Source organism: Ceratotherium simum, chromosome 18 (genome assembly GCF_057802395.1).
Source record: "Ceratotherium simum simum isolate JZ-2026a chromosome 18, ASM5780239v1, whole genome shotgun sequence".
In the NCBI taxonomy this organism is placed as follows: domain Eukaryota; kingdom Metazoa; phylum Chordata; class Mammalia; order Perissodactyla; family Rhinocerotidae; genus Ceratotherium; species Ceratotherium simum.
Window position 1 is genome coordinate 57,503,095 of NC_141917.1, and position 27,991 is coordinate 57,531,085.

The following is a 27,991-nucleotide window of genomic DNA, read 5'->3' on the forward strand; positions in this document are numbered from 1 at the left end:
TGTGACTGAATGCTATGGACTGAATGTCTGGGTCCCCCTAAATTCATATGCTGAAGCCTAACCCCCAAAGAGATGGTGTTACGAGGGGGGCCTTTGGGAGGTGATGAGGTCATGAGGATGGAGCCCCCATGATGGGATTAGCGCCCTTATAAAGGGACCTCAGAGAGCTCCCTGGCCCCTTCTGCCCCGTGAGGACACAATGAGCAGACGCCGTCTGTGAAGCAGGAAGTGGCCCCACCGGATACTGAATCTGCTGGCGCCTTGACCCTGGGCTTCCAGCCTCCAGGACTGTGAGAAGTACATACGTGTTTAAGCCACACGGTCTGTGGGGTTTTGTTATAGGAGCCCAACAGACTAAGACACCAAGTGAAGGATCTGCAGACGGGATCACCTGGATTACTCAGATGGGCCCTCAATCCCATAACAGTGTCCTTATAAGACAGAAAAAGAAGATGCAGGGGAGAGAAGAACGTCGTGCAAAGATGGAGGCAGAGATTGGAGTGATGCGGCCACAAGCCAAGGGGCCCCTGGGGCCCCCAGAAGCTGGGAGAGGCAGGAAGGACCCTCTCTGAGAGCCTCCAGAGGGAACAGGGCCCTGCCATACCTTGATGTCGGACTTCTGGCCTCCAGAGCTGTGAGAGAATAAACTCCTGTTTGAAGCCACCTGGTTAGCGGTGCTTTGTTCTGGTGGGGGTGTCGCTGCAGTGGGGGGCTCTCTGCCTCCTACCACGGGCCCATTCTATACCTGCCTCAGCCTCCGGTCCCTGCGTTCAGATCAAAGCTCCCCTGTCCCAAGGCCGCTCCTCTCTGCTCTGTGCTGGAACCATCCAGAGCACTCTGGCTTTCTGGGGACGGAGCCTTGGCCCAGTTTGTTCTACCCAAGGACCCAGGAGGCGTTCCCGGAGGTAGAGATGGGGGAGCCGGAAGCTGGTTCTGATTCCATAAAAAGTCAACCGTTAGCTCTCTGTGGACCCAGAGGAGGTGACCCGGATTGGCTCTAAGCTTCAGCAGGTATCGTTCCACCCCGACCCGGCCATAATCAACCTGGGCTCCACGCGGGTCTCTCCTCGTGGAGCTGCTGCAGAGCACATGCCGGCCCAGCATGTGCATCGTAAATGCCATCGCTTTAGAAGACCAGACCGCTCCGAGGCCGGAGGCCTGGGCAGGGACCCTGTGTGTCCTCTGGTGGCCCGAGCCCACTCCCAAACCCCACGCTTACTTAGAGTCGGTCTGGGAGCCTGGAGACAGCCCCAAATCTGCGCCAGAAGACGCATCCCCTGACTTTTTCTTCTGGACGGCCGGCTTCTTCATGCTCGGCTCCCCGTCCACGGTTTCCGTAGAAGGCTGCAGGAGAGCAGGCTGTTAGGTAAGCAAAGGCAGGCAGGCCCTGAGGGATGGAAGGCAGGGGTCCCCGCGTCATGGGGACTTCCCTCCCCTCTTCAGCTGTCCTCTGGGTGGAGCTGGGGCTGCCAGGGCAGCAGCGGGCTTGGACCCAAGGGGTGAGAACTACAGCCTGGAGCTTTACCTGAGTCTTGGCCAGGGATGGGGACGGGGACGGGAGGAGCTTGGAGACGTCGCTGGCAGATAAGGAAATGCGCCTCTCCCTGTGAGATCACAGAAATGTGGCTTATATTGACAAAAGCGAGTTAGGAGACATTTTTGGTTGTCACGGCCTGAGGGGGTGCTGCTCTGCACCTCACAGCACACGGACAGCCCTACCCCAGAGAATGAGCCACCCCACATGTCCGCAGTGCTGAGGCTGAGAAAGCTCGCCCTAGCAAAAGGCCTGCATCTTCCTCCAACTCCTCTTTCCTTTGGCCAAGCAGGCCTCTGAGACAGAGGCTGGAGATTCGGAGTCACTCACATTTCCTGAGGGTCAGGCAGTGTCGAGAGCTTCTCCTCCGACCCCTGGGTGAGTGCGACCACTCCCATACTCCCATTCGTTCAGGGACTGAGGCCCAGGAGGACTGGGGAGTGGGGACCTCGACCTGAGGGGCTGCCTCCCCCAGGGCTGGAGGCTTTCCGTGTGAACACAGCTCTTTTCGGCTCAGGGTCCCGGCCAGGTCCCAGCTGGGTGGCCTGGGCAGGTGCCTCATCTTCACTTTCGCCCACAGCCCTCCTGCCTTCCTTGGGGCTCCCACACACCGGGGGTCAGCTCTTGGGCATGGAGCTGCGTACTGTTTTTGGGATGCGTGGCGCTGCCCTGGTCCTGCTGCCAGGCCTTTGGCTGAGCACCTCCCGCCCTGCCCATCTACCCAGCCTGGCGCCCATGGTGCTTGGACAAATGAGGGTGTGGGGCTTACTCTGTGGGCGTGAGAGGGGCCCCCACAGCCCGGTGCCTCTCGCTGAGGTCCAGGGACTGGCTCAGCATGGCGCTGGAGCCGGCAGCCAACAGCTTCTTGCCCCGCCACAGCTCCACGGCACTGGCCAGCCGCTCGGAGTCCGAGTCCCGGTACCGCTGGATCTGGGTGGAGCCTCCGGGGCTCTCAGGCTGGTCCTGTGTCCTTAGGCCGCCACCTGGCTTACTCTTGTCCTTGGGGGTCTCAGGGGTGGTGCTGTCCAGGGCCAGGCTGGTTGGCCGTTCCATGTGGCTGAGCCTCGGGCTCCCACCCTGGGGCGCCTTTGCAGTTTCTCCGTGGACCTGGGTGGCTGGCACGGCCTGCAGTGGCTCTTCAGGCTGCTTTTTAGGAGAAGCGTTCTCCATCTCCATCTCTGTGTCTGGAAGCATTTCATCTTCTCTGCTCTCTTTTCTGTTTTCAGGGATGCTCTCCTCTTGCTCTGAGACAGCCCTTCCAGAAGGTTCTCTGAGGGCGTCCTCTTCCTTACAGGACTGGATGTGTCTGTTCTGGAACTTCACATGTTCCAGCCCTCTCTGCCGCCGCGACTCGCGCTTCTCCCGGCTGCTAGGCACTTTCTCAGGAGTCTCGACCGCATTTTTCTGGGGTAGGAGAGGCTTCTCTGGGCTTGGGACCTTCTTCTCAGGGCGCGAGCTCTCTGCGGGGGGCCCGTCGCTTGGACACACCTCGGGCTCCAACGCCGAATGCTCATTCTCTGTCGGTTCCTGGCCCTGCTCGGTGCCCAGCTCCTGCCTGGACGCCTGGCCTGGCTCGCCCGCTGAGATCTCTTCCCTTGTGGCTCGCTGGGCTTCCCTCTCCTTCTCCTTGGCCTTCTGCTGCTCCGCGACCATCTGGCTGAAGCTGGTGTGAGGAGGGTAAACGGAGCAGGTTCAGGAACTGACGTGAACACGGCCTCCAGAATCTACCCTGGCCCTGGGGGGCCTCTGGGCTGCCTTCCGGTGGGACTCCTGTGCTGCCCGCAGGCTGGGCTCTGCCTCTACTGAGTGGTGTGACCCTGGCCCTCAGAGATGATTCTAGAAAAGCAGAACCTCCTCAGCCAGGAAAGTGGGGTACAGGGGATAGCCCCTTGTTGTCATGGCTACCTTTGTCTTGGGTCAGCCTGGCTGATTAGGGGGGACGTTCGTTAGGTCCGTTGTGAGAGGAATCTGTTAAGAAACCCCTGAATTCCTTTGGGGTCCCTGGGCCAGTGGACACGTGAGTTCTGTGTGTGAGCGTGGGGAGAGGGGAGCCCACTGGGGACTGATCCCAGCGGCCTGAACCCCCCACCTCTGAATCCAGCTGCTCCACTCAGCAGCCTGGAGTGGCTAGGTACAGTGGGAGGGGCCCTGGTGGAGACCAAGTGCAGCCAGTGGCAACATGTGGCTTTGCCAGAAAGTGCCTCCCACTAGCCCTGGAACACCTCTCCGTGGCCCCACGTGGCCAGACGACTGGATTTCCACCAGCCTCCCTCCAGCCACCCTGCATCTAGAATGACATCCTGACAATTCTGCTGGCTGGAAGGTATCTCAGGCAGCTACTGGGTGAGTGAACTTTCTGGTTTCTGGAATGTTCCAGGGGGCCAGGCAGGGGCCCTGCTCTGCTCACCTCTTGCGCTGAAGGTGCCCCCGGCAGAGGCTCTGTAGGCGGATGATGCTCTGTCTCCGGCGCCGGTAAGCCATCCGCTGCTGGTAGCCCCTCCACACGGCCTGGAGGTACACAGCCGCCTGTGTTCTCTCCAGCGCCTGCCGGACGTGGTATGACCGCCAGCAGGCCTGAGGGTGAAGCAGGTGTTCAGGGGCCAGGTGTGCATAATCCCGGCCACCCTCCCCCCAGCCCTGTGGGGCCCGCTTGGGACCTGGATGGTGATGGCCGCCTGCCTCATGTGCAGGAAGTGCCGGCGTTCCAGCACCATCCGGAACCAGCTCTGCAGGAGCAGGATCTTCCGCACAACCTCGCGGTGCAGCGTCTCCTGCAGGGCCTGCCGCTCCGTCTCCTTCAGGAAAACCTGGTGGGTGCAGGCACAAGAAGGGTCAGCACAGCCCCCGGGTTGTGCCTGGGAGGTCTGCACAGTCCCCCCCGGGAGTAAGTGAGACCAAGCTGGTGTGATGACTGACCTGACCAAGCGGAGTTTTTTTTAAGTGTATCAAGACAGAATTCATAGAACATGAAATTCACCATTTAAAGTGAATAATTCAGTGGGTTTTAGCACATTCACAATGTTGTGCAAACCATCACCTCTTCCTAGTTCCAGAACATTCCATCACCCCAAAGAAAGCCCTGTCCCCAGGAGCAGTCACTACCCCTCCCCCAGCCCCTGGCAACCAGTGATCTGCTTTCTGTCTCTATGGATTTGCCTGTTCTGGATGTTTCGTATAGGTGGAATAATACAAGATGTGGCCTTTTGTGTCTGGCTTCTTTCACTCAGCATAAAGTTTTTGAGGTCCATTATATTATACTGTGTCAGCACTTCACTCCTTTTTATGGCTGAGTAATATTCCATTATATGGACAGACCACATTCTGTTCATCCATTCATCAGCTGATGGACACTTGGGCTGTTTCTACCTTTGGGCTACTGTGAACAGCACTGCTATGCACTTGTGTGTACAAGGGTTAGTTTGCACACCTGTTTTCAATTCTTTTGGGTTGATACCTAGGAGTGGAATTGCTGGGTCACCTGGTAACTCTATGATTAACTTGTTGGGGAACTGTGAGGGGACTTTTCACATCAGGCGAAGCCCTAATGGGGAGCTGCCCTTGGCACTTGTTCGACAAGGACAGTCGGGTGGCGCCCCAACAAGAAGAAACCAACACACACCCGGAGGTGAGAGGTGATTTCTGAAGGGAAGATGAGTGAAAGAGACCTGCTCCCAGACCGGTCCCTGAACACTGTGGGGTGGTGTGACCGTCCCTAGCCTACCCGTGAGGAAACAGGACAGCCCGGGGACGCCCAAGCCCTGCCCTTAGGTGCGCCCTCTGCCTTCCAGGAAGAATAGCGTGCTGGGCCCCAAGAAGTGTGCTTCCTCAGCAGAGCCCTTATGTTTCGTCGCGCGGCCCTGGAGGCCCCTGTGCACAGCAGAGGGCGGGGCACGGTCTGCAGCCGCCCTGAGGACAGGCATGCGGACCTTGGTCTTCCCGATCTGGTAGCTCCTCCTGTCCACGTCCATCCTCTCCAGCAGGGCGCAGATGACCTCCCTGCACGGCTGGGCGTTCCTGGGCAGCAGCACCTGGAACTGCTCGATAAAATCCTGGGTGATTCGGGCCGAGAAAGGAGAGCAGCAGTGAGCGTTTCCACCACCCACAAGGAGACGGGGCTCTAGCAATTCCCGGGTCAAGCCGAGTTTCCAAAGCCGAAACTTGGCTCGACGTGAACGGTATCGACAAATCTAAAATCTTGGACTTTCTGCAATAGCCTGAAGCTTAAGAGAGACCCTGGCAGACACAGAGGGCCAGGTCTCGAGTCGGCGGCAGTGGCTGTCGAGCGCCTGTGGGTGCTGGCGCTGTCAGGGCAGCCAGGAGACAGGGCTACCCTCAGGGGCTCACGGCCTACAGCTCAATGGAGGGCTGGGTCACAGTGGTCACAGTTTACTGACGTGCCTGGTCAGTAAACAATTATTTGAAATTTTAAGAGCCAAGGCCGGCCCCGTGGCTTGGTGGTTAAGTGCGCGCGCTCCGATGCTGGTGGCCCGGGTTCGGATCCCGGGCGTGCACCGAGGCACCACTTCTCCGTCCATCCTGAGGCCGAGTCCCACATACAGCAACTAGAAGGATGTGCAGCTATGACATACAACTATCTACTGGGGCTTTGGGGGGAAAAAATAAATAAATAAAATCTTAAAAAAAAAAAAAAAAATTTTAAGAGCCAAGGATTAGTCAAACACATCAGCATTTTCTCCTTTTTCTGTAATTTTGCCTTTCCTATTTAATAAAGGGTCAGAAAGCCCTTATTTTCAGTCTGTGGACAAAGGGAGGCACGCCCAGATGAAGCCAAGTCCCCGAGGCCACATGGATAAAGCTTGAATGGGGACTAGGTGCCACCTCTGGCTTCAGGCCCAGTGCTCACTCAGCCAGCACATGGGTGGTGCCAGCTCATGGCATGAGCCAGGGGTCCTCAACCCAGGCGAGGCAGACCCCTGAGGAGGTTCGGCCATGTCTGGAGACATTTTGGTTGTCACCACTCAGGGGTGGAGCGTGCTACTGGCATTGAGTGGGTGGAGGCCAGGGATGCTGCTCAACACCCCCCCCCCAGTGCCCAGGATGGCCCTCCACAGAGGGTGACCCACCCCAAGCGTCAGTGGTATTGTAGTTGAGAAACTGCTCTAGCAATTTGGTCTTCACTGATTTGGCCTTCACCTCCCTGGGCCTTAGTTTCCATTTGGGGGAAAAAGAAACCAGGCCCTCTTGCTGCTGGTTGCCAGAATAAAAGAGCTGAATATAAGTGTCTATCACTTTATTAAGATGCTCAACAGAGGGTAGAGCTGTGGGGACCTGCTTGTGCAACTCCCTCTTCCTGGCCTGGCTTAACACCTCTGTATCCTTCAAGGCTTGGCTGGGCCCAGCCACCTCTCCGAGGAAACTTGCCCCCCACAAGAGAGAATGATCCGGCAAATGCCAACAGGGCCTGGGGTGGGTGGGTGGGCGGGGAACCCTCGGGTAAGGTAACCTGCTGGATTTGTGTCGCAGAGAAGGGCTCTGAGAGAGGGGCAGCCACACGTGTGCACGCAGGCGCCTGCAGTACCTGAAACGTGTACTTGGCACTGTAGCCGGACCTCCGGATGCGCACGGTCTCCAGCATGCCCGTGTAGCGCAGCTGTTGCAGCACCAGCTCGTCGTCAAAGCACAGCTCTTTCTGAAACGGGATGTGAGTGATCAGGGCGGGCGCCCCGGCCAGACGGCGACCAGGGACAGGGAGCTGTGGGACGAGGTGCCAATTCCCACTGCACTGCCACACCGAGGGATTCCAGACACAGACACCACCAAGGTGCGGCTGGCCTGGGAATGTCCCCAGCACAGCAGCCGTGGCCACCTGCGGATCTGTCTGTCGTTCCTTGCTCCAGACAGTCTTTTTGGAATAAAGAGAAATAATGAGATGAGCTGCTCAGCAGCAGTGCTCAGGGAATTCATCTCTTCTGGAAAACCTGGCATCTGATCTGCTCTGTTTCCTGGTGCCTGGGAGACAGATGCCCCTCCTCACTGCCTAAGTTAAGATAATTTGCTGCAAAGAGTTATTTCCTAAAGGCCCCAACCCGAACCTGTGCTGAGCTCACGCTCTGTGCCAGGCACCTGGGCAAGCGCGGGATTCGGCGGAGAGAGGACACGGCCTGGGGCAGGAGGCAGATGCATGTGAGCACAGGGCGGACGCTGCCAGGGCGGACGCTGCCCGGGCCTCTGTGGGAGGCGTCCTGGGAGAGGGGACGCTGGGCTGAGGGCTGAGGAGGGAATGGGCAGAGGGAGGAGGGCGGAGAGCAGCTGGTGAAGGCCCAGAGGAGGAGGAGGAAGCCGAAGGGCTGACATGGATGCAGGGAGATGCTCACTGCGGGGGGGCTGGAAACGAGGCTGCCTCAGTGGGCTTCAAGCCCGGAGCTCAGGGACCTGGCCTCCACACTGGTGGATGTTAAGTGGATGGAGGGGAGGGAAAGGCATGAAGGGAGGGTTGTCATGACTGGGCGGGGGGTGCTTCTGGCATCTGGTGGGCTCTTGGAGACCAGGATGCTGCTCAAGACCCCACAGTGCATAGGACAGCCCCCCACGGCAAAAAACCATCTACTGGCGTGCACCCTGCCCAGAGCAGGTGTTGATGGGTGTTGATGGAGCATTTCCCGAGTTGCCCAAAACTGAAGTAAGAATCCCAACAGAACTCAGAACCTCTGAGACACCGACGGGGGACCAGGAACGGGAGAGATGGCGCGACTCTGGGTCCTTGCCTGGGAGGATGGAAGCTGCAGCGCCAGCAGGGAGAGGCCAGGCTCTAGACGCTAGCGGAGCCTCCCAGGAGCAGGGGGGAGCCAGGGGAATGGGAAGAGCAGAGACTAGGGGACAGGTGGGCGAACAGAGTCGCCAGGAGGCTCCCGCCCAGGTGTCTCATCACCCCCAGGAGGGAGCCCAGACCCTGAGCAGCCCCTGGGCAAAGTCCCCGAGGGGACGGAATGGCCACTGGACCCCTGGGGCGAAGGAAGCCCAGCGGCGAGGGCCCCACTAGTGCTCCAAGAGTCTTTTCCAGAAACTTCCAGATGAGCAGCGGGCTCTGTGTCCCTGCTGTGTCACCTCTGCCGCTCTCTTCCGGTACATTCTCTGCACCGGCCACTTTGGGATGTATCTGAGAAGCACCTCTGACCCCCCCCTCTTTGAGCAAACCTTCTCTGGGCCTCTCCACATTCCAGACGATGTCCCTGCTCTTAGCTGGCCACTGGGCCACCTCTGCTGCTTCCTGCTGACCCCCTCCACCCCTGGCCAGCTATGGCATGCCGTTCAGGGTTCCTGGAACCCGTGTGAACACTCGGTTCTTTGAGGCCTTTCCTGGACCCCCCTGAGGCCAAGGCATGCAGGAACACCCCCAGCTGAGCCACCAGACCGCGGCCTTCACCTCACAGAGACGCGGGAGCCCTCACCTTCTCGGCATTGGAGCGGATGCAGCGGATGAAGAAGGGCTCCGCCTTCCCCAGCGCCTCCAGGAGCTTGTTGAGGGACGTCTGGGGAAAGAGGGGGAGGGTGCTGAGCTGGGACCCCCAGGGGCCCGTTGCTCAGGGGGAGGGACCCAGGTCATTTGCTGCTGTCAGCGAGGGGCATCTGTGCGGGACACAGGAGGCTGCAGCTGCATGTTCTGACCGAAGGGTGCACTACCCCTGGGAGCCCCCGAGGGAGCTGTGGGTTCCCATGGCTAAGAGCCACCTTCTTCCCAGGGCCACCCAGCTCTTGTCTTTGTCTCAGGTGGAAGGCAGGAGGGGGTGGGACTAAATGAACTCTTTCTGGGGATTTAAAACATGTGTCAGCCTCAGAAGGAACCACGGATACAGGGATTTTGGTCTCTGGCCTGCTGTTTCCATAAAATGTTTGTGGGAGCTCCCACTTTAGGCAATAACAAAAAACACTGAGGTGTGAACAGAAGACTCAGATCGAGGAAAGAGGGAAGGAACAAACAAAGCTAATGGTGAGGGTCAGCTGGATTGACCCCTTTAGGGGGTCACTGGACCCCCTAAAAAAAAGGTATTCCTGAGCTTCCTGGCAGCCAGAGAAAAAAGGGAAACATGATCTAAGGACACAGTTTAGCAGTCACGTTAGAACTAACACGTTAACCCGGGACCCTTTTAACTCAGTGGTTCTAAACCATGGTTCTGCCCCCTCTAGGGGCATTTGACAATGTCTGGAGACATTTTTGGTTGTCATGACTGGAGAATGCTACTGGCATCTGGTGGGTGGAGGCCAGGGATGCTGTTCAGTGTCCCAAAATGCACAGGACGGCCCCATCCCAGAGAATGATCCAGCCCCAGTGTCAAGTAGTGTCAAGGTTGGGAACTCCTAGGATAATGACGAGTCGCCTGTGTTGGGTTTGTTTTGGCCAAGCCACGCGAGCCCCAGGCTGAGTGCAGCACTGCCCCTGCCGCCCTGGGCTGCCTACCTGGAACTGGGCACTGATGCTTGGTGGCTTCTTCTTCTTGTGCAGGTGCAGCAGGGACTTCGTGGTGCGGTCGTGCAGGGTCATGCTGATGATGAGCTTCAGGGACTTGGAGTCCAGCAGGTTCTAGGACAGACACACAGGGTCTGGCCTGCCCTCCCCGGCCCCAACAGGCACTGGAAGCACTGCAGATGTCCCCAGAGGCAGGACTACGCCCCCTCACAAGTGCCAGGTGCGCCTGGTGGGCAGCAGGGTGACCCTGGGTCTGAGCCAGGCTCTAGGAGGACTAATTACAGCCTCTTCTGCCTGGAAGCCGAGAGCTATGGCGCACCACCTTTGTCTGCACAGCTCAGGGGGCGCCAAGCCCTGCGTGCTTCTGTACGAGTTCACCCAGGGTGTCTTCCTGCACGTGCCAACCCTCCCTGTGGGCTGGTGAGAGGGACCAGCACTGTCCTATCTGCTGACCACACCAAGAGGCTGCTCTTATCCCTCTGCAAACCTCACACTCCGTCCGCACACTATGCGTGAAGACTAGATAGGGCGCCTGGCCAGACTCCAGCCCAGGCCAGCGGTGGGGTCTTGCCTGCCAGGGACACCCAGCTGCCCCTTCCTGGTAGGACCGCCCTGGCTGAAGGGCATCCTTCCCCTTGACGGCCCATCCTGCCCCATGGAGGTGGCCCACAGCTAACGACTCTGATGTGGGGGTCTGACAGGAGGGTCTCTTTGCCTCCGGGCAGGATGACCTCTGCAGAGCGGTTCATGATCCCGGGCTCCCCGTGGGATTAGGTGGTGCCCACCTCCTCACTCGGTCCTCCCTGCCCAGCCTGCTTCCCCACCCGCTCTCCTCCTCCTGGGAGCCCCCCCCCAAACCACCTGTGCACATCCTCCATCTCAGGCCCTGCTTCTAGGAAACCGAAACAAAGACAGCTCCAAATCATTGCAACAGAAGACACTGTTTTTTGGAGGGGAAGGAGGAGAAGAGGAAAGAACTGAAGAAGCCAGAGAAGTTAAAAGCGCTCCCCCCGCCCCCCACCCGTTTTCTGGAAAATGCCTTGAGCCAGGCGCTCTCAAGACAGGCAAAGCAAGGCGGTGTTAGATGGTATTGTGCGCGTTTACCTTTGGGATGATCTGTTTTTGTTTGATACCTTTACTTTTCCTGTCAAAATATTAAAAATGGTTTTGTGAGCAGAAGGCACAGTGTCTGGACCTGGGTTAGTTCAGCAAGCCACGCCTGGCGGGTTAGATGGAGCAAGAGCAGAGGACGCGGAAAGTCCAGAAGCACAAGTGCAACGAGCCGCCGCCTCTCCCAGGACTGTCTGCGCACACCGGCTTCAGTGAGGTGACAGGAGCATCTGGTCAGGGAACCCTGGGGGTCTGGAGTGCAGGAGAGGCTGGGCTGGTAACCTACTGTAGGGCAGAATGTGCACCTGCGAGGGCCAGCCACGGGGTGGCTGACGGATCCCACGAAATGACAGGGGGATGCCCCGCGTGGAGCTTCCAGGGACTCTGCATGGTTCCGATGCCAACTAGGTGTCCCCGCTCTATTCTGCTACACGTTGGCAAACACCAAGCAGGCCCAAGGAGCCCCTTCCGGACCCTGCAGGGCAGGGGCTGCCCTGCCCAGAACTGAAATGAGGCCTGGGTCGAGCGCCTTGTGGATTTGCAAGGGAGGGAAAGTTCCAGACGAAAGCAGATCTTTTGGCTGAGGGAGGGGGGCGGCCCCCACATTCTCAGACTCTTTATGGAGTCTTGCAGACAAGAGAAAATTTTTAAAAAATTGCAGCTTGGCTTGTTTTTAGGACCAGCTGAGGAAAGGGTGCCCCACAGATCTGCAAGTGTGTCAGGTTTCAGCTTAATGCCCGTGGGGTGGAATAAGGCACAACAGAAAGAAATTTCAAGACTGGCTCCCTTGTGGGCACGAGTTTTGCCCTCGGCCAGCTGAGCTGCGAGGCGGCTGCCAACGGTGCTGTGGGTGTGAAGCTCCCCACCCCTGCACTCAGGCCACACGGCAAGTTAGCGGGAGGGAGCCCAGTCCAAACCCAGTCTGTGTGGCTTCTGGGCCCTTCCTACCACATCACGCCGCCGTCCACGGAAACCAGGGTCACGACTTGCGTGGAGGTGTGCGAAACCGCCCGCCCACCTGCCGCCAGTTCCTTCCTAAGCTCGCAGCGGCCAAGAGGTGGGGGAAGCAAGCCTCGCTCTGCACGCCTGGGGCAGGAGAGCAGATGCTCTGCGGGAGGCGCGTCCCTGCGAAGCTGCGTGGGGCACTGGGAGCTGGCGAGGGCAGGGCCATGGCGCGGGGCCGGGGTGGGAGTATTACGAGGGCCACTTAGCGATGGCCGGTGCGAGACGGGAACCACAGGACAGCGCAGCGCCTGTAGTGGCCGAAACGGCGTTACGGGGAGCCCCGTGTGGCGGGGCCCGGGAGCGCGGAGGGCGTCGTTGCACTTGTGGGGGCGCCTGCAGCCTCGGGGAACTCACAGGATGAAGGTGCGGGGTTTCTGGAGCCGACTGAGGGACTGGAGAAGCCTACGGGGGTCCTCACCCTGCCAGGGCAATCCTTTGATGGTCTTGATGATTTGGTCATGCAAATCGCTGAGGGGTGGTGGGGGGAACGCAGTGAGAGAGAAGACCGAGTTAGAGCAGTGGGCCCACCACCTTGGGGTCCCCAGCACGGTCGGGTCCGTCCCCAGGCCACTGGAGCCGAAACATGCAGCGGGGGGAGCCTGCACATCGCTGCCTCTCCCTTCTGCACTAAGGGGGTTTGGCCAAGAGTGGCTGCCCACCCCAAGGAGGACCCCCTCCTCTGGGGCGCGGGGGCCACTTCGGGCCAAATGGATTTTGCAACATGGTATGTCGGATCACTGAGAAAGGTCTCACGTTGAAGAGCCTTGCAGCATCTGTAAAGGCATCAAGGGGCTACTGAAAAGAGACGACCAGAGGGTCTCTGTGGGAAGCAGCAGGTTAGTTTCTCTTGATGATTCTATGGCCACATGTCAACCTCCTTGTCGGCTTCAAGAAAGGCCTTGGGAGGAATGAACTGGAATTCACACAGTGGTTCTCAACCCCGGCGAGGCTGCCCCCCAGGGGACGTCTAGCGATGTCTGGAGACATTTTTGGTTGTCACAGCTGAGGGGTGGGTGCTCCTGGCATCTGGCGGGTGGAGGCCAGGATGCCGCGCAGCCCCTACAGCGCGCGGGACGGCCCCCTCGAGAGTGACCAGCAGAGCCAGCAGGGAGAAACTCCAGTTACAGGAGGCCTTCACCCCATAGGATTCAATCTTATTAGCTTTGTTTTGTTCAACCGCTGTGGGTTCAGGCCTGAGCGTATGTTCGAGGCCCAAACTTGGGCACCAGTGCACGAGAATGAGAATGGCTTAGAGACAAAAATCAAAACCTCTGAAAATGGATATCCATGAAGCATGGCCAGATGACAAACGTCTTTGACAGGACTTCCGGAAATGAGGTAGCAATGACTGTAGGATGAGTTGGGAGGTTCTGATTTTTTTAAAATTCCTCATTGCAGTTATTCCAAATACATGTTTAAGCTCTGGGCAGTTGGCCTGGAAAGACCCCGATCGGCAGCCCCTTGTCTGTGTTCCATGCACTATGCCCAGGGCCAGGACGGCCACACTTACCTCTGCTCCCTCACCCTCCAGGGAGGCACAGAGCAAAGACAACAGAGGGTCACATGTCACCTCCACACCCTGAGTGGTCAGTGCAGTGGCCAGAGCCCTGCCCGAGGCTCACAGCTTCGGCCCAAAGCTTCGGCCCACACCCCCCGACCTAGCCAAAGGCTCGATGGGCCCTCTCTCCTGGCCCTGGACACTGCGCTGAGCACCTAGGGGAAACGGCTCTCTCCGTGTGCCTCCCTGGTCTCGGGTTCGAAGGCCTCGCTTCTACTTACTTCTTGCTTTCATAGAAAGCAATGATGTCCTCAAAAGCGCTAACATCGAACTCCTCAGAGCCGTCAAATGAGAAATCTAGCATTGAACAGCTGAAAGGGAGAATCTGTATAAACCACACGCACTCCCAGAGACCCACAGCCTGGGGGCCAGGCCCTGGGGAGACTCACATCATTTCAGCAACTGCGGCTCAGGGGCCACTTTTAATCTTAGAGGAAAAAAAACCCCACAAGCAAATAGGGGGACGCATTTTTTTCTCTTGCTCCTTTTGGGGTGAAAAAGCTGACTTAAAAATGCACCTTGTTAAAGCAGGAAAAGAACACCCTGTGCTTTCAGACAGATGACATATGGTCACTTACCCAGGTGCTAGCTTTACCTCCACACACACACTTGTATGAAGCTCTTGAAGAAGTTTTCATTACAAAGGGCTCAAAAATAAAATGACTTTTTCATGTTTGAAAATTTAGCGACTTGCTCCTTGGGAATTTGTGAGTCTTGAGAAAGAACTTGGGGACTTGGCTGCCCCAGGGCCTTTGCACATGCTGCCCCTGCTGCTGGCACACCCTGCCTGCCTTGTCTGGCTCAACCAGTCCCTTCTCAATGCAGCCTGCCTGCTCTCTCAGGCTGCCAGAAGCGTCCCTCCTCTGGCTTTGTCACGGCCTTGCATGTCTGTCCAGGGTGGCCTTTTTCACCCCACCTTCCTGGGAGCACATGCCTGCTCGCTTTCAGACTCAATACAAACTGGGGTATGTGGAGGGCCCTTGGCTTTTCCTAGGTGGCCAGGAAACACCCCACGCCCTCTCACATGCAGCGAGGCGTCCACGTGTCTGACTCCAAGGTAAGTAACTCAGCAGATCTGCCTTGGGACACCCCGGCCAGGCTGCGGAGGAAGCGCTCTTAAATCAAGCCCATCACTGCATGGCCAGCAGCCCCTCAGCCCCACCCGCCAATAGCCACGACTGGCCATGAACAGGATCCTTTGTAAACTGAGCTGCCCACGTCCCCTACAGCAGAGGACGCACCGAGGCCTGCCCTTCTGTGAGCAGAAAAGTGGCCAGATGCCATTCGCCTCTGGTCTTCCTGGTTCAGGCAGCTGCTGGCCTCCTGATTCGGGTCAGCCCTGACCTGGGTTCAGGGTGTAGGGTTTCTGGCGCTGTTTTGAAAAATGCTGCTGTCTACTGGCTTGGGCTGGGACAAAGCAAGCTCTCGCTCACCGGTACAGTTTTTCCGACGGGGCGCCGGCTCCTCTCTGCAGCTCTCCTGGGTGACTGTGGGCGCCAGGGCTGCCTGTACCTGCCAAGGACACAGAGCAGAGGGAGTGGGGAGCCGGAGCCCGACGGCCCTCGTCTTCTCCATGGAGGCTGCCATCCTGACTTGAACCTATCTTAAAGAAGCAGCCTGATACTCAAACTGGGGCAGAGCAGGGGTCTGTGAAGCGTGTGAACCCACAAAACAGCACCATTTATTCCTACTTCTGGTAAGGCTTTATCCTTTTGGTTCTTTTAGCTGACGCCCATGGTAAAACGGAACCCTGTGGCTGCTATCTGGAGCCACACCACCCTTGGGGAGCCGCTCAGCTGTTCTGAGCCTCAGTTGTCCTTACAGAGAAACGGAGACATGCCTGCCTGCCTGTGAGGATGACAAGGTTAAGCTATATACCTCGTGATGGCGCTTTTGTTTGGGATGATGACAGAGTCCTGGAACTAGATAGAAGTGATGGTTGCATAACATTGTGAATGTACTACATGCCAATGAGTTGTGCACTTTAAAATGGACTCTGAGTGTCCCCTTCTCGACAGTGACAGGCCCCTCCTACCTGCAGCCTTCTCAGCCCTCTCGGCCCGCAGGCGCCCGGCCTCCCGGAGCACAGCCATGGCCCGGATGGCGGCCCGGAGCACGGCCCAGCGGAACACGGCCACGGGGTCCATGCCGATGAGCTCGCGCACGTAGGAGCTGTCACTGCCCCGGAGAAGGGCCACGATGTCTGGCCGCATGTAGTCCATGTTCTTCTCCCGGAAGTCCTGGCGAGGGATAGAGGCGGGGTCACTTGCTGGTGCCGCTGTGGCCCTAGAGGCCAGCACGGGAAGGGCTAGCGGCAGAGGGGCGGGCCATGCCAACAACAGAGAGCACCCCCCACCCCCCCATGGAGTCGGGGATTCGGGGTGGGTCCCAGCTCCCTGGAAGCTCACCCAGCACAACTGATAAAGGAGATGAGCGAGCCAGCGCCAGAGGGAAGGGGCCTCCGGGGCACCCACGTGGTCCCCTTCTTGCCTCCCAGGCAGAGCTCAACTTGAGTGACAATGGACTCACAGACAGCCGTGTACCTTGATCTGATATTTCACTTTCCCTGCGAAGTGCTGAATGATGAAGGCCGGCTCCATGACGGGGGTGCCCAGGAAGTACCTGTTGTCCTCGTGCTGCTGTTTGAACTTGGCCAGCAGGGTCTGGCTTGTGGCGTGGGGAAAGCTGGGAAGAGGATTCAAAACCTTTAGTTGCAGGAGCAGAGGCTGCTACCCACCCTGCACGTCAGGGCGCAGGCCGTCCGCCGACAGGCAAGCCGGGTGGCTGCTCGGGCTGCTCTGAGCTGTGAAGCGGAACACACGGCCCTCGGGCCAGGAGGGAACCTGCCCTCTGTTACGAAGAGGCCCGGGGCGAAGTGAGGCCCTCAGCTGCGGAGTGGACTCAGAGTGGGGCAGTGTGGCGCAACGCCAGGGCCCTGGTGCCCACGTGAACATTTGGCTCAGGTGAGACGGGGACCTGGGCCCACCATGGGCAGCTCCTGGGAATAATGCCAGCACCCACTGGGTGACTTCTGGTCTCGGATCTGTCTGTACATGGATGCCGTGGCTCGGAGGGAGTCTTGCCCATGCTCTCATTAGAGGCAGCGGCCGAGAGACAGGGGCAGAATAAGGAACCCATTGTACCTGGCTAGTTCTGCCTCCCAAGAAGGAAATGCCGCAGTCAGCTTTGGCCCGCCCCCCACCCCCCCCTTGCCCAGCCTCACGGCCAACACAGGCAGCGCACAGTGCGCCCACATCGCTGACGCCAGGCTCCCCGGCTTAACGGGGGCAGGGGGAGAGTCCGCAGCTACAAAGCACATCATTTCCAGGGCCGGGGAAATGATGCGGACAGTGAGGGACCTGCTCACCCAGTTGTAGGGACAAAAAACACTTTAATGCGTTATTTTAGAAAATTCAAATCTATGCAAAAAACAAAAAAATCCATGATGGACAAATAGCAAATTTTAAACAAAGACAGATCTGCCCTGGCTCCGCCTGGCCCTGCCTCACATTCCTCCCCCAGATCCAGCTCTGGGAGCTTCCTGGGAGTAACGACTCAGCCTTCCTCACACCCCGCCCCTTCTCTTATCTAACATCCTTTCCCGGACGCTGGCTGTGAGTGATCGTGTCTGTCCCCATCCCAGAAGGGAACTTGGTCTCAGGCAGGAGGTGAGCCTGATCCACCCCAGCCCACAGGGACTTCAGCAGCCAACAAGGGGCCGATAAAGATGTGTCTCCGTTCTGATCCCCGGAACCAGTGACTGTGACCTTATTTGGAAACAGGGTCTTTACAGATGTAATTAGTTAAGATGAGGTCACTGGGGCGGGCACTAATCCAACAGGACTGGAGTCTGTATAAGAACAGGATACAGTGATGCGATCACAGAGGCAGAGATTGGAGTGATGCAGCCACAAGCCGAGGAACGCCTGGGGCCCCCAGAAGCTGAAGAGGCCAGGAAGGACCCTCCCCTAGAGCCTTTGGAGGGAGCGAGGCCCTGCCACTCCTTGGTTTCAGCCCACTGGTACCAACTTTGCACTTGTGACCTCCAGAACTGTGAGAGAGAACATGTCTGTTGTTGGAAGCTGCCTGTTTAGTGATTTATTACAGCAGCCATAGGGATCTAATTTAGTCAGTGGATTTCAGTGACCACAGTGGGGCAACCAAGCATGGGGCACCGCACAAGAGCCCTCCTGCTGGCACCGTGTCCTGGGGACGAGGGGCGCCAGGCTGCGCAGTGAGACTGGCCTCTGGGCCCCCAATTCCACACACTGCCCTTTGCAAAAATGCACCAACCCCATGCCCAGCTTCTAGACTCAGGTCCCGTGATCTTTCCTGAGAACTCTGGGCACGTGTGTTTCAGAGTTCACAGTTATCACAGATGTTAATATTTCTGTGGCGAATGGTACATGAGTTTCGCAAATGTGAGGTCAGGAATTGTGGCCAAATGAGTCTGAGAAACTCAGAAGTTCTCAGGATGGTTTGGATTTGGGGGTAAGGCCCTGGGGGCTGCGGAACAAGACCGAGTGCCCAGGTTTGTAGACGCACTGGGCTGTGGATACTCACTTGCTCTCTTCGTCCAGCAGATAGAAGAGGCCAGTGGGCTTCTTACTGATGAGATGGATGCAGCCGACATTGTCCGAGTAGTCAATGTTGTGCCACGAGATCCCTTCACTCTGGTACTCTTCCTGCAGGGTTCGGGGGTTTCCAATAATTTCACTATGTCACGGCTATGTTAATGTTCACACAGCACAGGTTGTAATAAACATATTTGTGTATGCACGTATATATTTATATATAAATGTGTAAATAACATACAATACATATTAACACATCAACAGAAATACAATAATACATGAAATTATTAGATAAATTAACAACAACAGGAAAGAGGAATGCACATCTTCAAACATCTACCACACAAGGTGCATAAACCACACTTAAATTACCCAGGGGTCAGCAAACTTTCTCTGTAAAGGCCTAGATTGGTAAATATGTTAGGCTTTACGAGCCAGATGGTGTCTGTGACAATTTTCAGCTCTGCCATTGTATCCTGAGAGCAGCCACAGACGATATGTAAATGGCCCTGTGCCAATAAAGCTTTATTTATACAAACAGGTTATGGGGCCGGATTTGACCCATAGGCTGCCATTTGCCAGTCCCTGCTCTGGACCAATAGTCATATAATGTGAGTGATCTATATAACTTCAGATTTTCTATAATTTTTATTTATTTATTTATTTACTCCCCCAAAGCCCCAGTAGATAGTTGTATGTCATAGCTGCACATTCTTCTAGTTGCTGTATGTGGGACGCGGCCTCAGCATGGCCGGAGAAGCGGTGCGTCAGTGCGCGGCCTGGGGGATCCGAACCCGGGCCGCCAGCAGTGGAGCGAGCACACTTAACCGCTAAGCCACGGGGCCGCCCTAACTTCAGATTTTCTAACAGTCACGTATAAAAACGTAAAAACAAATGGATGAAGTTAACTTTCTTCGAAATCCGCTGTGTATTCTGCTCTTTCAGCACAACTCAATTTGGATCAACCAACAGCCAGAGGGCGTCATAGTAAAATCAACTGAATATTTATATAAACCCATCGGTTTTTACTCTCATCAGAATCATCAACATGCAGGACAACACGTAGGTAAAGATGGCTGAGGAGTAGTGAAAATACACATGCAACAGATTATCATTATCGCCGACCAAAGCAAAGCCCTACAAGGTAACTCTATGTCTTTCCCATTGAAAGGACTTTCACATTTGAGCAGAGAGAAGGTACCAAATTGACCTGTGCCTGAAAACATCCATCCTCGGCCGGGCGGGATTTTCCCAGACTTTCCCTTTTGCAGAGAAAAATTCTGCGGCAGATCACCAACAAACAGGAAGCCAAGGGCAATCCTGGCTCTAGCTCATTCCGGCCCCTTGGGCTGGACGGGCAGCAGGATGGTGCTGCCGTACCTGCTCTAGTGTGAAAATGTGCTGGTTGAAGTAGTACTGCAGCTGCTCGTTGGCATAATTGATGCAGAACTGCTCAAAACTGTTCCTCTCGAAGTCTTCAAAGCCGAAGATGTCGAGGACCCCGATAGACAAGCACTGGGGAGACAGAGAAAGCAGTGATTACTGGTGCGTCCTCCCACGGGAGTGACCTGTTGGGTCATGAAGGCCTGTTGTCGCTGCCTGGACCCTGCAGTATTTGAGCACGGAGCCCTGTGTTTTCATTTTGTGCTGGGACCCGAGAATTGCAAACCCTCTTGTTCCCTGGGCCTGCCCCTGGGGGGAATTTGCCCCTCGCCCAGCACTGACTGCAGCCACCTTGCTCCTGATATCACAGGCCATCTGCTTAAGAGTATGGCCCCGAGGGCACAGGGTCCGCAGGCCCAGCTTGGTGGGGCGGCGGGGTGGGGGTGGGTCACTCACCAAGACGGACTCTTCCACGTCCCTCTTATTGAGCAGGGCGTGGTTGATCCGCAGCACAATCCAGTCGAACAGGGCACTGTACAGCGACTTGGCCATGGAGTCGCGGGCGGTGATGGCCTGTGGGCACAGTGGGCATCACACTTTGGCAAGGCAGGCCCCATGCTGCATCACCCCGAGGTCTGCACACACGGGGAAATCGAGGCAGCAACTTTAAACACTCAACTCATCTTCACACCCCTGCTCACTCTGCACGCCATCCTGTCACCTTGCACACCCTTGCACACCAAAGCACAAAGCGTGAAGCCTGGACCCAGTGGCTCGTGGTTCAGTCGAGTCTTGCTCACTCGCTTGCTTCTCAGAGCAACATGGGGACTGCTGAGGGCGGAAGGCAGGCTCCGGCAGGGCACCGGGCCTGCCCCTGTGGGAGAACCAGCCAGGACGCTGAGCTGGGTTCAAAGTCAGGCCCCTTGCAGTTCTGGGAGGAACATGGGGCTGCCATTGTGTGAGCAAAAGCAGCAATGGCTTTAAAAAAATTTTTTAACAGCGTATTGAAGTCTAGTTTACATATATGAAATTCCTTCGTTTTCCTGAGATCTAAGTTGTGACGGATGTACTTGGCGGCAATTAACATCTAGAACACATCCCTCTGGTTTTGCCTTTCCCAGAAAGTTGTGGAAACGGAGCTGCGCGGGACGCAGCCCCGCACCTGGCGTCCTTCACTCAGCAGGGCCCCTCTGGGGGCAGCTGTGCTGCTGGGGCCTCAGACGTCCTGCAGCAACTTTCCTATACCATAGCACCTCGTGCCTCTGCCCGTGGGGCTCAGACTGTCCACGGTGCGTGCTTAAGATGCCCAAGCAGCTTCCGCCATCAGCTAAAAATCCCCCCAATGGCTAGGCACTTTCCTGCTGCTATCTAAGCTGCAAGCTGCAAGTCACATTGCTCTTGAGACGTAGAAACGCAAGAGAAACACACCACAAAGAAAACATCCAGGCTGGGGCAGAGGCCAGAGAGAGGCATCTTATCAAGCTTTAGGGACCCACATAACGATTGTAAAGGTCATGTTCCAGTCCTGGGGTTGGCAAACTTTTTCTGGAAAGGGCCAGAGAGTCAATATTCTCAGCTTTGCAGGCCAGACAGTCTCTGTTGCAACTACTCAGCTCTGCCACTGTAGCAGGAAAGCAACACAGAAACAAATAGGCGTGGCTGTCTGCCAATAAAACTTTATTTACAAAAGCAGGTGGTGGGCCAGATTTGGCCTTTGGGCCGCAGGTAGCCATCCTCTGCCGGTGAGAACTAGCATGCCTACTGAGCAGCTGGAAACACTGAGATGAACACACACTGCTCAAGTTCTGGCCCTTGGGCCGCAGTTTGTGTATAAGCTGGTTTGTGCCGTGCCTGAGATCACATGAAAACCAGAGGCACTGCCAGGGCTCCCCTCTGCCACTTTAGGGACAGGAAAAAGACCACCTAGGTCAGCGGTTTCTGAAGGACCCCCTGCACTCATATTTTGGGGCCTGGCGTCCCGCAAGAGCCCAGGGCAGCGCTCACCTCGCTGAGACTGTAGGGCAGGATGAGTTTGTCGTTGGCGGTCACCGTTTTTCTTTTGGTCAGAACCTCCACCAAGATTTCTCGCTTCACCTGTTTCAAGGTCAAGGAGGGAGAGAAGGGGTAGGGGATGGAGACCTTGTCAGGTGGGTCCTCAGGTCACTGAGGCCAGGCCCGAAGCCTTTGAGGGCAAAGGACTCCCAGAAGCTATGCCGGGAAGTGGGCTCAAAGCCCCCTTCAGGGGCTGCTGACCTGTGCCGTGCTACGCTTGGCGGGTTAAAGAATGATCACACCCACAGGCTCACCCACGACCACGGTCAATGGCCCTGGGAGTGTGGCTGCAGAAGCCTGGGTGTCACTGCAGGCCACAGACCCACGCGCTGTCTGGCAACCTGCATTTATGGCTGCTGGAGCGAGTTCCTGGCTTCCGTGCGGGGTCTGGGTGAGGGGCTCGTCTGCCGCCGACCACCGAGCCCCCTCCACAAGCCAGCGGCAGTCAGGAGCAGGGGCAGGAGAAGCTGGCTGATTTCCTGGCAGGCGTGCACACTCATCCCCGTGAACACAAGAGAAGAGGGGCTCCCACCCGCAGGCACCCCTTCTTCAAGCAGAGCCACAGACGGAATACAGCTTAGAGAACAGACAGACAAGCACAGGACTCCTCAGCCTCGGCACCACTGACATGGGGCCTGGATCATTCTTCGCTGTGGGAGGTAGTCCTGTGCACTGTGGGGTGCTAAGCAGCATCCCTGGCCTCCACCCACTAGCTGCCAGTAGCACCCCCAGTTGTGACAACCAAAAATGCCTCCTGACAGTGCCCGGTGCCTCGGGGTTTGAGAACCAGTGGACAAGGGGATCGCAGGTCCAATGAGAAAACGACCTCACTGATCAAATTATGGTTTTAAAGAGCCTTTTGTGTGAGGGGCTGAGGTGGGAGGAGCTGCCCAGGAGGGAGTCCTTCAGAAATGAGGAAGGGACACTGCAGAGACGCAGGAGGAAGCAGGCAGGCAGGCTTCCGTTTACAGACGCTCGGCCCATGCAGGACATTCTAGGTCCTTGGCCGCCGCAGGCGTGAGGGCAGGGAGCACTACCTTCAGGAGCTGCGACAGCGTGTCCAGCACCTCGGGGGGCCCGACCTCCAGGCCTTCGTCTCGGCCCGTGGCTCTCTTCTTGTAAGTGACATTGCCCAGGTACAGGATGGCTGATAGGACCGAAAAAATTCTGGGAGAGAATAAAAGCCGAGGTTGGGCAGTTTCCACAATCCTAAGATGACAGAAGCTTCCAGGGAACTGAGCGGAATTCATAAAACCAGCAAATTCTAGTCAGAACACATGAAGTTTAAAAACCTTTGCCTTCTCCTGGGGACTGTCTCTGGAACGTGGCTCTACAGACAGACATCTCAACAAGTCTTCTTTTAAGATGCAGAGGGCGTAAATTTTTTTTTTTTTTGAGCAAGATTGGCCCTGAGCTAACCTCTGTTGCCAATCTTCCTCTTTGTCTTTTTTCTCCCCAAAGCCCCAGTACGTGGGTGTGTATCCTAGTTGTAGGCCCTTCTAGTTCTATGTGGGACGCCACCTCAGCATGGCTTGATGAGCAGTGCGTAGGTCCACACCCAGGATCTGAACCTGTGAAACGTGGGCTGCCGAAGCCGAGCGTGCAAACTTAACTGCTACGCCATGGGCCTGGCCCCCAATTTTTTTTTATGGAAGCTTAACATGCACATAAGAAAAAGCACACAATTCCCAAGTGTAGAGCTTGATGTATTGTCACAAAATGTGCAGATCTCTGTAACGACCACTCAGACCAAGGACTAGAACACTCTAGGCACCAGAAACCGCTGTCCTGATGTCTAACTCTGACCATGAACTTGACGTCAATGAAATCCTCCATAGTTGTGTCTGGGCTGTCACTCAAAGACTGTGCTGTGGAGGTGCGACGCCTGTACTGCTGTCTCAGTCTGCTCACTCTCAATGTGGCAGCCTCGGCCCTGCTGACACTGGGGGCTGCTCTTCTTTGCTGGGGGGGGGGGGGCACTGTTCTGTGCACTGTGGGATGTTGAGCAGCATCCCTGGCCACCACCCACTAGATGCCAGTAGCAGTGTCCTCCCCGCCCCCCACGTAGTATGACAACTGAAAATGTCTTCAGACAAGACCAAGTGTCCCCCAGGAGCAGAATCGGCCCCAGATGAGAACCACTGCTGTGCGTGTAGCAGTCCAGGAGTCAGCCAGTTTTTGTTGGGCCCCTGAGCCAAGAATGGTTCTTAAGTTTTTAAAGGGTCATTAAAAAGCAAAACAAAAAATGCAGAGAAGAATATGCAGCAGAGACCGTCCGGCCTGCGAAGGTGAAAATATTTACTATCTGGCCCCCTCCAGAAAGTCTGCCAACCCTTGCACAGATATATTGTAATCTGTTTATTTAATCCCGTTGGTGGACATACGGGGGCGTGTCCAGGTTTTGGCGCTGTTAGAAACGAGGCTGCTGCATGCATTATTGTGCGTTCCTTTGGGTGAGCAAATGGATGCGTTTTGTTGTTGTATATACATCTGTAGCAAAAACTGCCAAATGGTTTTCCAAAGTGGTTGGCCCGATTTGTACCCTCCAGCAGCGTGTGGGCGGTTCCCTCCGGGTATACTGGCCGCCCAGGCAGGTGTGAAGAGTACCCCGTGTGGTTTTTAAAAATTAAAAGAAATTTTTAACTGTGGTAAAATACACATCATACAAAATTTGCCATCTTAACCATTTCTAAGCGTACAGTTTCATAGTGTTCAGTATATTCACATTGTTGGGCAAAAGCCCCTGTGGTTTTAAGTGGCCTCCCCCACTGACTAACAATGAGAGTCCCTTCCATGTGCTCACTGCCACTGGGCTGGTCTCCTCAGTGTGGCTCCCACGGGGGTGTCATCAGACCTCAGAGTGACTGGTAAGACTGGGGGCACCCGTGCGGGAGATGGCAGGGCAGCTGGCCTGCCCACTTACTGCTTCTTGGTAGCGGGGAGGAAGCCCACCATCTCCATGGCCTGCTTGAGTCTTTCAAAGTCATGCTTCAGGTCTTCTCCATCTTCAATCTTCAAGTTATGCTGAAAAACAAGGTTGGAGGCACTCTGGGTATTTCTGGACCGGTGAGGGTGGCGTGTGAGAATGATTTTGGCTGGAACCAAGGGGGCAGGGCCCTGGACACAGGAAATGAATGGACTCCTTTATGCCGCCTCCTCTCGGGCTCCTTGGAGCCAGTTTGGGGGCCGGAGAGGGCCAAGGCAGCTGGCCTCTGACCTCCCGGTGGTGCATAAACAGCCCGCGGGGAACAGAGGTGGTATTTGTGGCCAGGGCTCGGGCTGTTTACCTGGTTGAGGTAGAAATAATCTTCAGGCTGCTTGAGCTGAAATTCTTGACGCTCTTCCTCGCTGACGCCAAGTAACAAATAATAAAACACGTGGTAGTTCCTGTGGGTCAGAATTAGGAGAAAAAGGTCGTTTTTGGAGGCCAACCACCAGCTACTCTTCAAACTACTACTAATATTGCTGTGGAGGCCATGACAAAGAGGAAAGAGCACCTCAAATACGTATAAATTTGAGACAATATGTCGATTCTTATTATGTCTTAAAAAACCCCCAAAAAACAAAACCACTACACCCTAAGCTTCTCCAGTGAGTAGATTTGGGAGGAGGGAGCGCACGTCTTGCTCACTGGTGCATCAGAGACGCTTCTAACGTCACCACATTTTGGCAGACATCTGAGCACCAACTCTGGGTAAAAGCCCCAAAGAGGCACAAAAATAAGTACTAAAAGATAGCTTAGGAGGCATGAGTGCAAAGCATGGCCACAGCACAGGCCCCGCTCCTGGGAGAGTGGCCTTGGCCCCCAGAGAGCCCCTGCTCTCCCCACCTCTGCTTTTCCCTTTCGCAGGGAAGGAGGCAGTGGTGGGGGTCTGAGGAGACCCCTCCTACCTCTCATCCTTCTCCCGGGAGACCAAGCGAGACTTCTCAAGCAGGTATTTTTCAACAACAGCTCTGTCATTAGAAGGAATAGAAGGTTACATTTTAATATTGTTTCCTTGAAGAACTAGAGTAATTTGTTTCCACGGTGAAGCCAGCTACGGATTAACTTCCTTCGACACAAGGTAAATACAGGCCCCTAAATATACTCACCTTAAGCATTGTAAATACAATCAATCACCCAACTGTCACAAATATAACCACCCTAGGGCCGGCCCCGTGGCTTGGTGGTTAAGTGCGCGCGCTCCGATGCTGGTGGCCCGGGTTCGGATCCTGGGCGCGCACCGAGGCACCACTTCTCCATCCATCCTGAGGCCGAGTCCCACATACAGCAACTAGAAGGATGTGCAGCTATGACATACAACTATCTACTGGGGCTTTGAGGGGAAAAATAAATAAATAAAATCTTTAAAGAAAAAAAAAAAAACAAATATAACCACCCTAAATGTCGCCTAGCCCTACGACTATCATCCGTAAAAACAAGGAATCTAGGCTGGCCACTTCTGCTCCCCAGACCAGATCTGGGCTGACCACTGCACGAAGCTGATGTGGCCTCACGTAGGGATCACCACCCCCCAGCAGTGGGAACTGGAGGGATTGTGCCACATGCTCAGGAACAATACCGGCAGGTCGCCCCCCTCCATTTCCCCAGCAATTAAATGTTTCTCCAATAGAAAATCTGAATATAAGACGACGGGTTCATTTTTCTATGTTGTAACAGCTTTACTGACTACTGATATACATAACTGTACATACTTCAAGTGTGCAATGTGATGAGTTCTGACTGGGTCCTTTCATAATTCACACAACTTTTAAAAACATCTTTATTAGGTGTAACTGATGCACAATAAACTTAAAATGTGTGATTTGAGAGTTCTGACACATGCAAACACCCGTGAGCCCACGACCACGATCAAAATATGAACACGTCCATCCTCCGGAAAAGCCTCCCTGGTCCTCTGCCATTCCTCCCCACCCCTAACTCCAACAGCCACTAAGCAATCCCACTATAGAGTAGCCTGGGTTTCCCAGAATTATAAAGAACTAGAATCATTCAGTATGTATACTGTGTCTGTCTTCTTCCACTCAGCCCAAAGATTCTGAGATTTAGCCACGTTGTAGCATGGATCAGAATTTCATTTCTTTTTATGATGGAATAATATTCCACATATGTGGACACACTATGTTTCGTTTATCCGTTCATCAGCTGATGGACATTTGATGGACATGGGTCCATGAGGCTTTGTGGGCCCTGGGGCAGGGACCAGGCACCTCTGCAGCCCCACTCTCAACACCAGTAGTAGCAACATCGAACGTTCCTTGAGGATCTATTATGTTCTAGGCACTGTTTTGCAAGGATTTAATGCCGTGGATCCTCCCACTCTCCAGGCTGGACACTGTGGCTCCCACTGATGGACAAGGTGCTAAAAATTGCAGAAGCTGCCTGGGACCCCACAGGAGTGAGGGGGCCCGGCGGGGACCTCATGGGATTGACTATCACCAAGTGTGTGAGCTGGGCGGGTCTGCAGGCCACCCCCATCTGAGCCCATCCCGTTTTACAGGAGAGGCAGCTGGCGTGTGGCTAGGGCTTGCTGCACGCTGCCTGCCTGTCTCTCCAGGACAGCAGTCCTCTATCTGCAGCCTCGCTCTGGACGCACGCTGCCCACACAACGTGCACGGGCGGGAGGGTTTCCAAGGGCTCAGCCTGCGTCCTCTCTTCTTTCAGACCCGCCTTTTCTGCCATTCTTCCTCTGGCTAATAACTATCTAGTTATCGGCAGTTTGTTTTCCTGGGGAGAGAGGCTGCATCTGGTTCTAGAATCAGACACGTGTTTGCAGCTCAACCTGTGGCCGATTCCCTGTGTGTGTCAGCGTCTGGGGAGGACGGCGACCCCTCACCAGCACTGAGCGGTCGTCTGACTGACGATAGGCCCTTCCCTCTCCTGATCATTTTGGGGGCCCAGGACCCTACAGGGGTCTTGCAGGGAGCCAGGGATCCCCCAGCACCAAGCCCTTGAACCCACAGGAAGACGAGGCCTTGCAAATTGGGGAACTGGGGAAAGGCTTGGACTGCCCTGACCCTTGGCCTCAGTGGGAAACGGCACTGAGAAGCGAATGTCACTTGCCCAAAAGCAGAACCGGGTCTGAGCCTGCTCCTTGTGTGCTGGCTGCAGCCGCTCCCTGGACAGGAAGTGCACCTCCTTCCTCAGAGCGTGGGCAGGCCATGGTCATGGGCCAAGGTGGGACTTCCTTTCCTGAATCCAAGGCCACAGATACCACTCTCAAGAGCTGGGCTATGAGATCCGGCCACTGAAGGCCACTGGCACCGGGCTTGATGGGAGCCTGAGGTGGGTGGGGCAGGCTGGACCAGCCCTTGCCGGTGTACCGGGTGGAATGGTGGACCCCAGAAGA

The 27,991-nt window shown here is 55.9% G+C and overlaps 1 protein-coding gene across 9 annotated transcripts in view; it reads right to left on the reverse strand.

Annotated features, from left to right (window-relative positions):
- Positions 1-27,991, reverse strand: part of MYO9B (myosin IXB) — an 87,774-nt gene that overhangs the window by 10,856 nt on the left and 48,927 nt on the right. For 4 of the 9 annotated variants that reach the window (XM_087443621.1, XM_087443622.1, XM_087443620.1 and 1 more), the window contains exons 4-26: positions 25,533-25,595; positions 24,929-25,028; positions 24,565-24,665; positions 22,679-22,808; positions 21,594-21,683; positions 20,046-20,162; positions 19,587-19,721; positions 18,196-18,317; positions 16,176-16,317; positions 15,668-15,872; positions 15,066-15,144; positions 13,854-13,943; positions 12,429-12,542; positions 11,064-11,103; positions 9,951-10,073; positions 8,944-9,024; positions 7,074-7,184; positions 5,461-5,583; positions 4,192-4,341; positions 3,942-4,108; positions 2,304-3,197; positions 1,526-1,604; positions 1,220-1,359 (exon numbers count right to left, since the gene is read on the reverse strand). In XM_087443621.1, coding sequence (XP_087299747.1) covers positions 1,220-1,359; positions 1,526-1,604; positions 2,304-3,197; positions 3,942-4,108; positions 4,192-4,341; positions 5,461-5,583; positions 7,074-7,184; positions 8,944-9,024; positions 9,951-10,073; positions 11,064-11,103; positions 12,429-12,542; positions 13,854-13,943; positions 15,066-15,144; positions 15,668-15,872; positions 16,176-16,317; positions 18,196-18,317; positions 19,587-19,721; positions 20,046-20,162; positions 21,594-21,683; positions 22,679-22,808; positions 24,565-24,665; positions 24,929-25,028; positions 25,533-25,595 — 3,396 coding nt within the window. The remainder of the gene's footprint in view (positions 1-1,219; positions 1,360-1,525; positions 1,605-2,303; positions 3,198-3,941; positions 4,109-4,191; positions 4,342-5,460; positions 5,584-7,073; positions 7,185-8,943; positions 9,025-9,950; positions 10,074-11,063; positions 11,104-12,428; positions 12,543-13,853; positions 13,944-15,065; positions 15,145-15,667; positions 15,873-16,175; positions 16,318-18,195; positions 18,318-19,586; positions 19,722-20,045; positions 20,163-21,593; positions 21,684-22,678; positions 22,809-24,564; positions 24,666-24,928; positions 25,029-25,532; positions 25,596-27,991) is intronic. The other 5 variants (XM_014781757.2, XM_087443626.1, XM_014781753.2 and 2 more) reach the window with 4 other exon arrangements.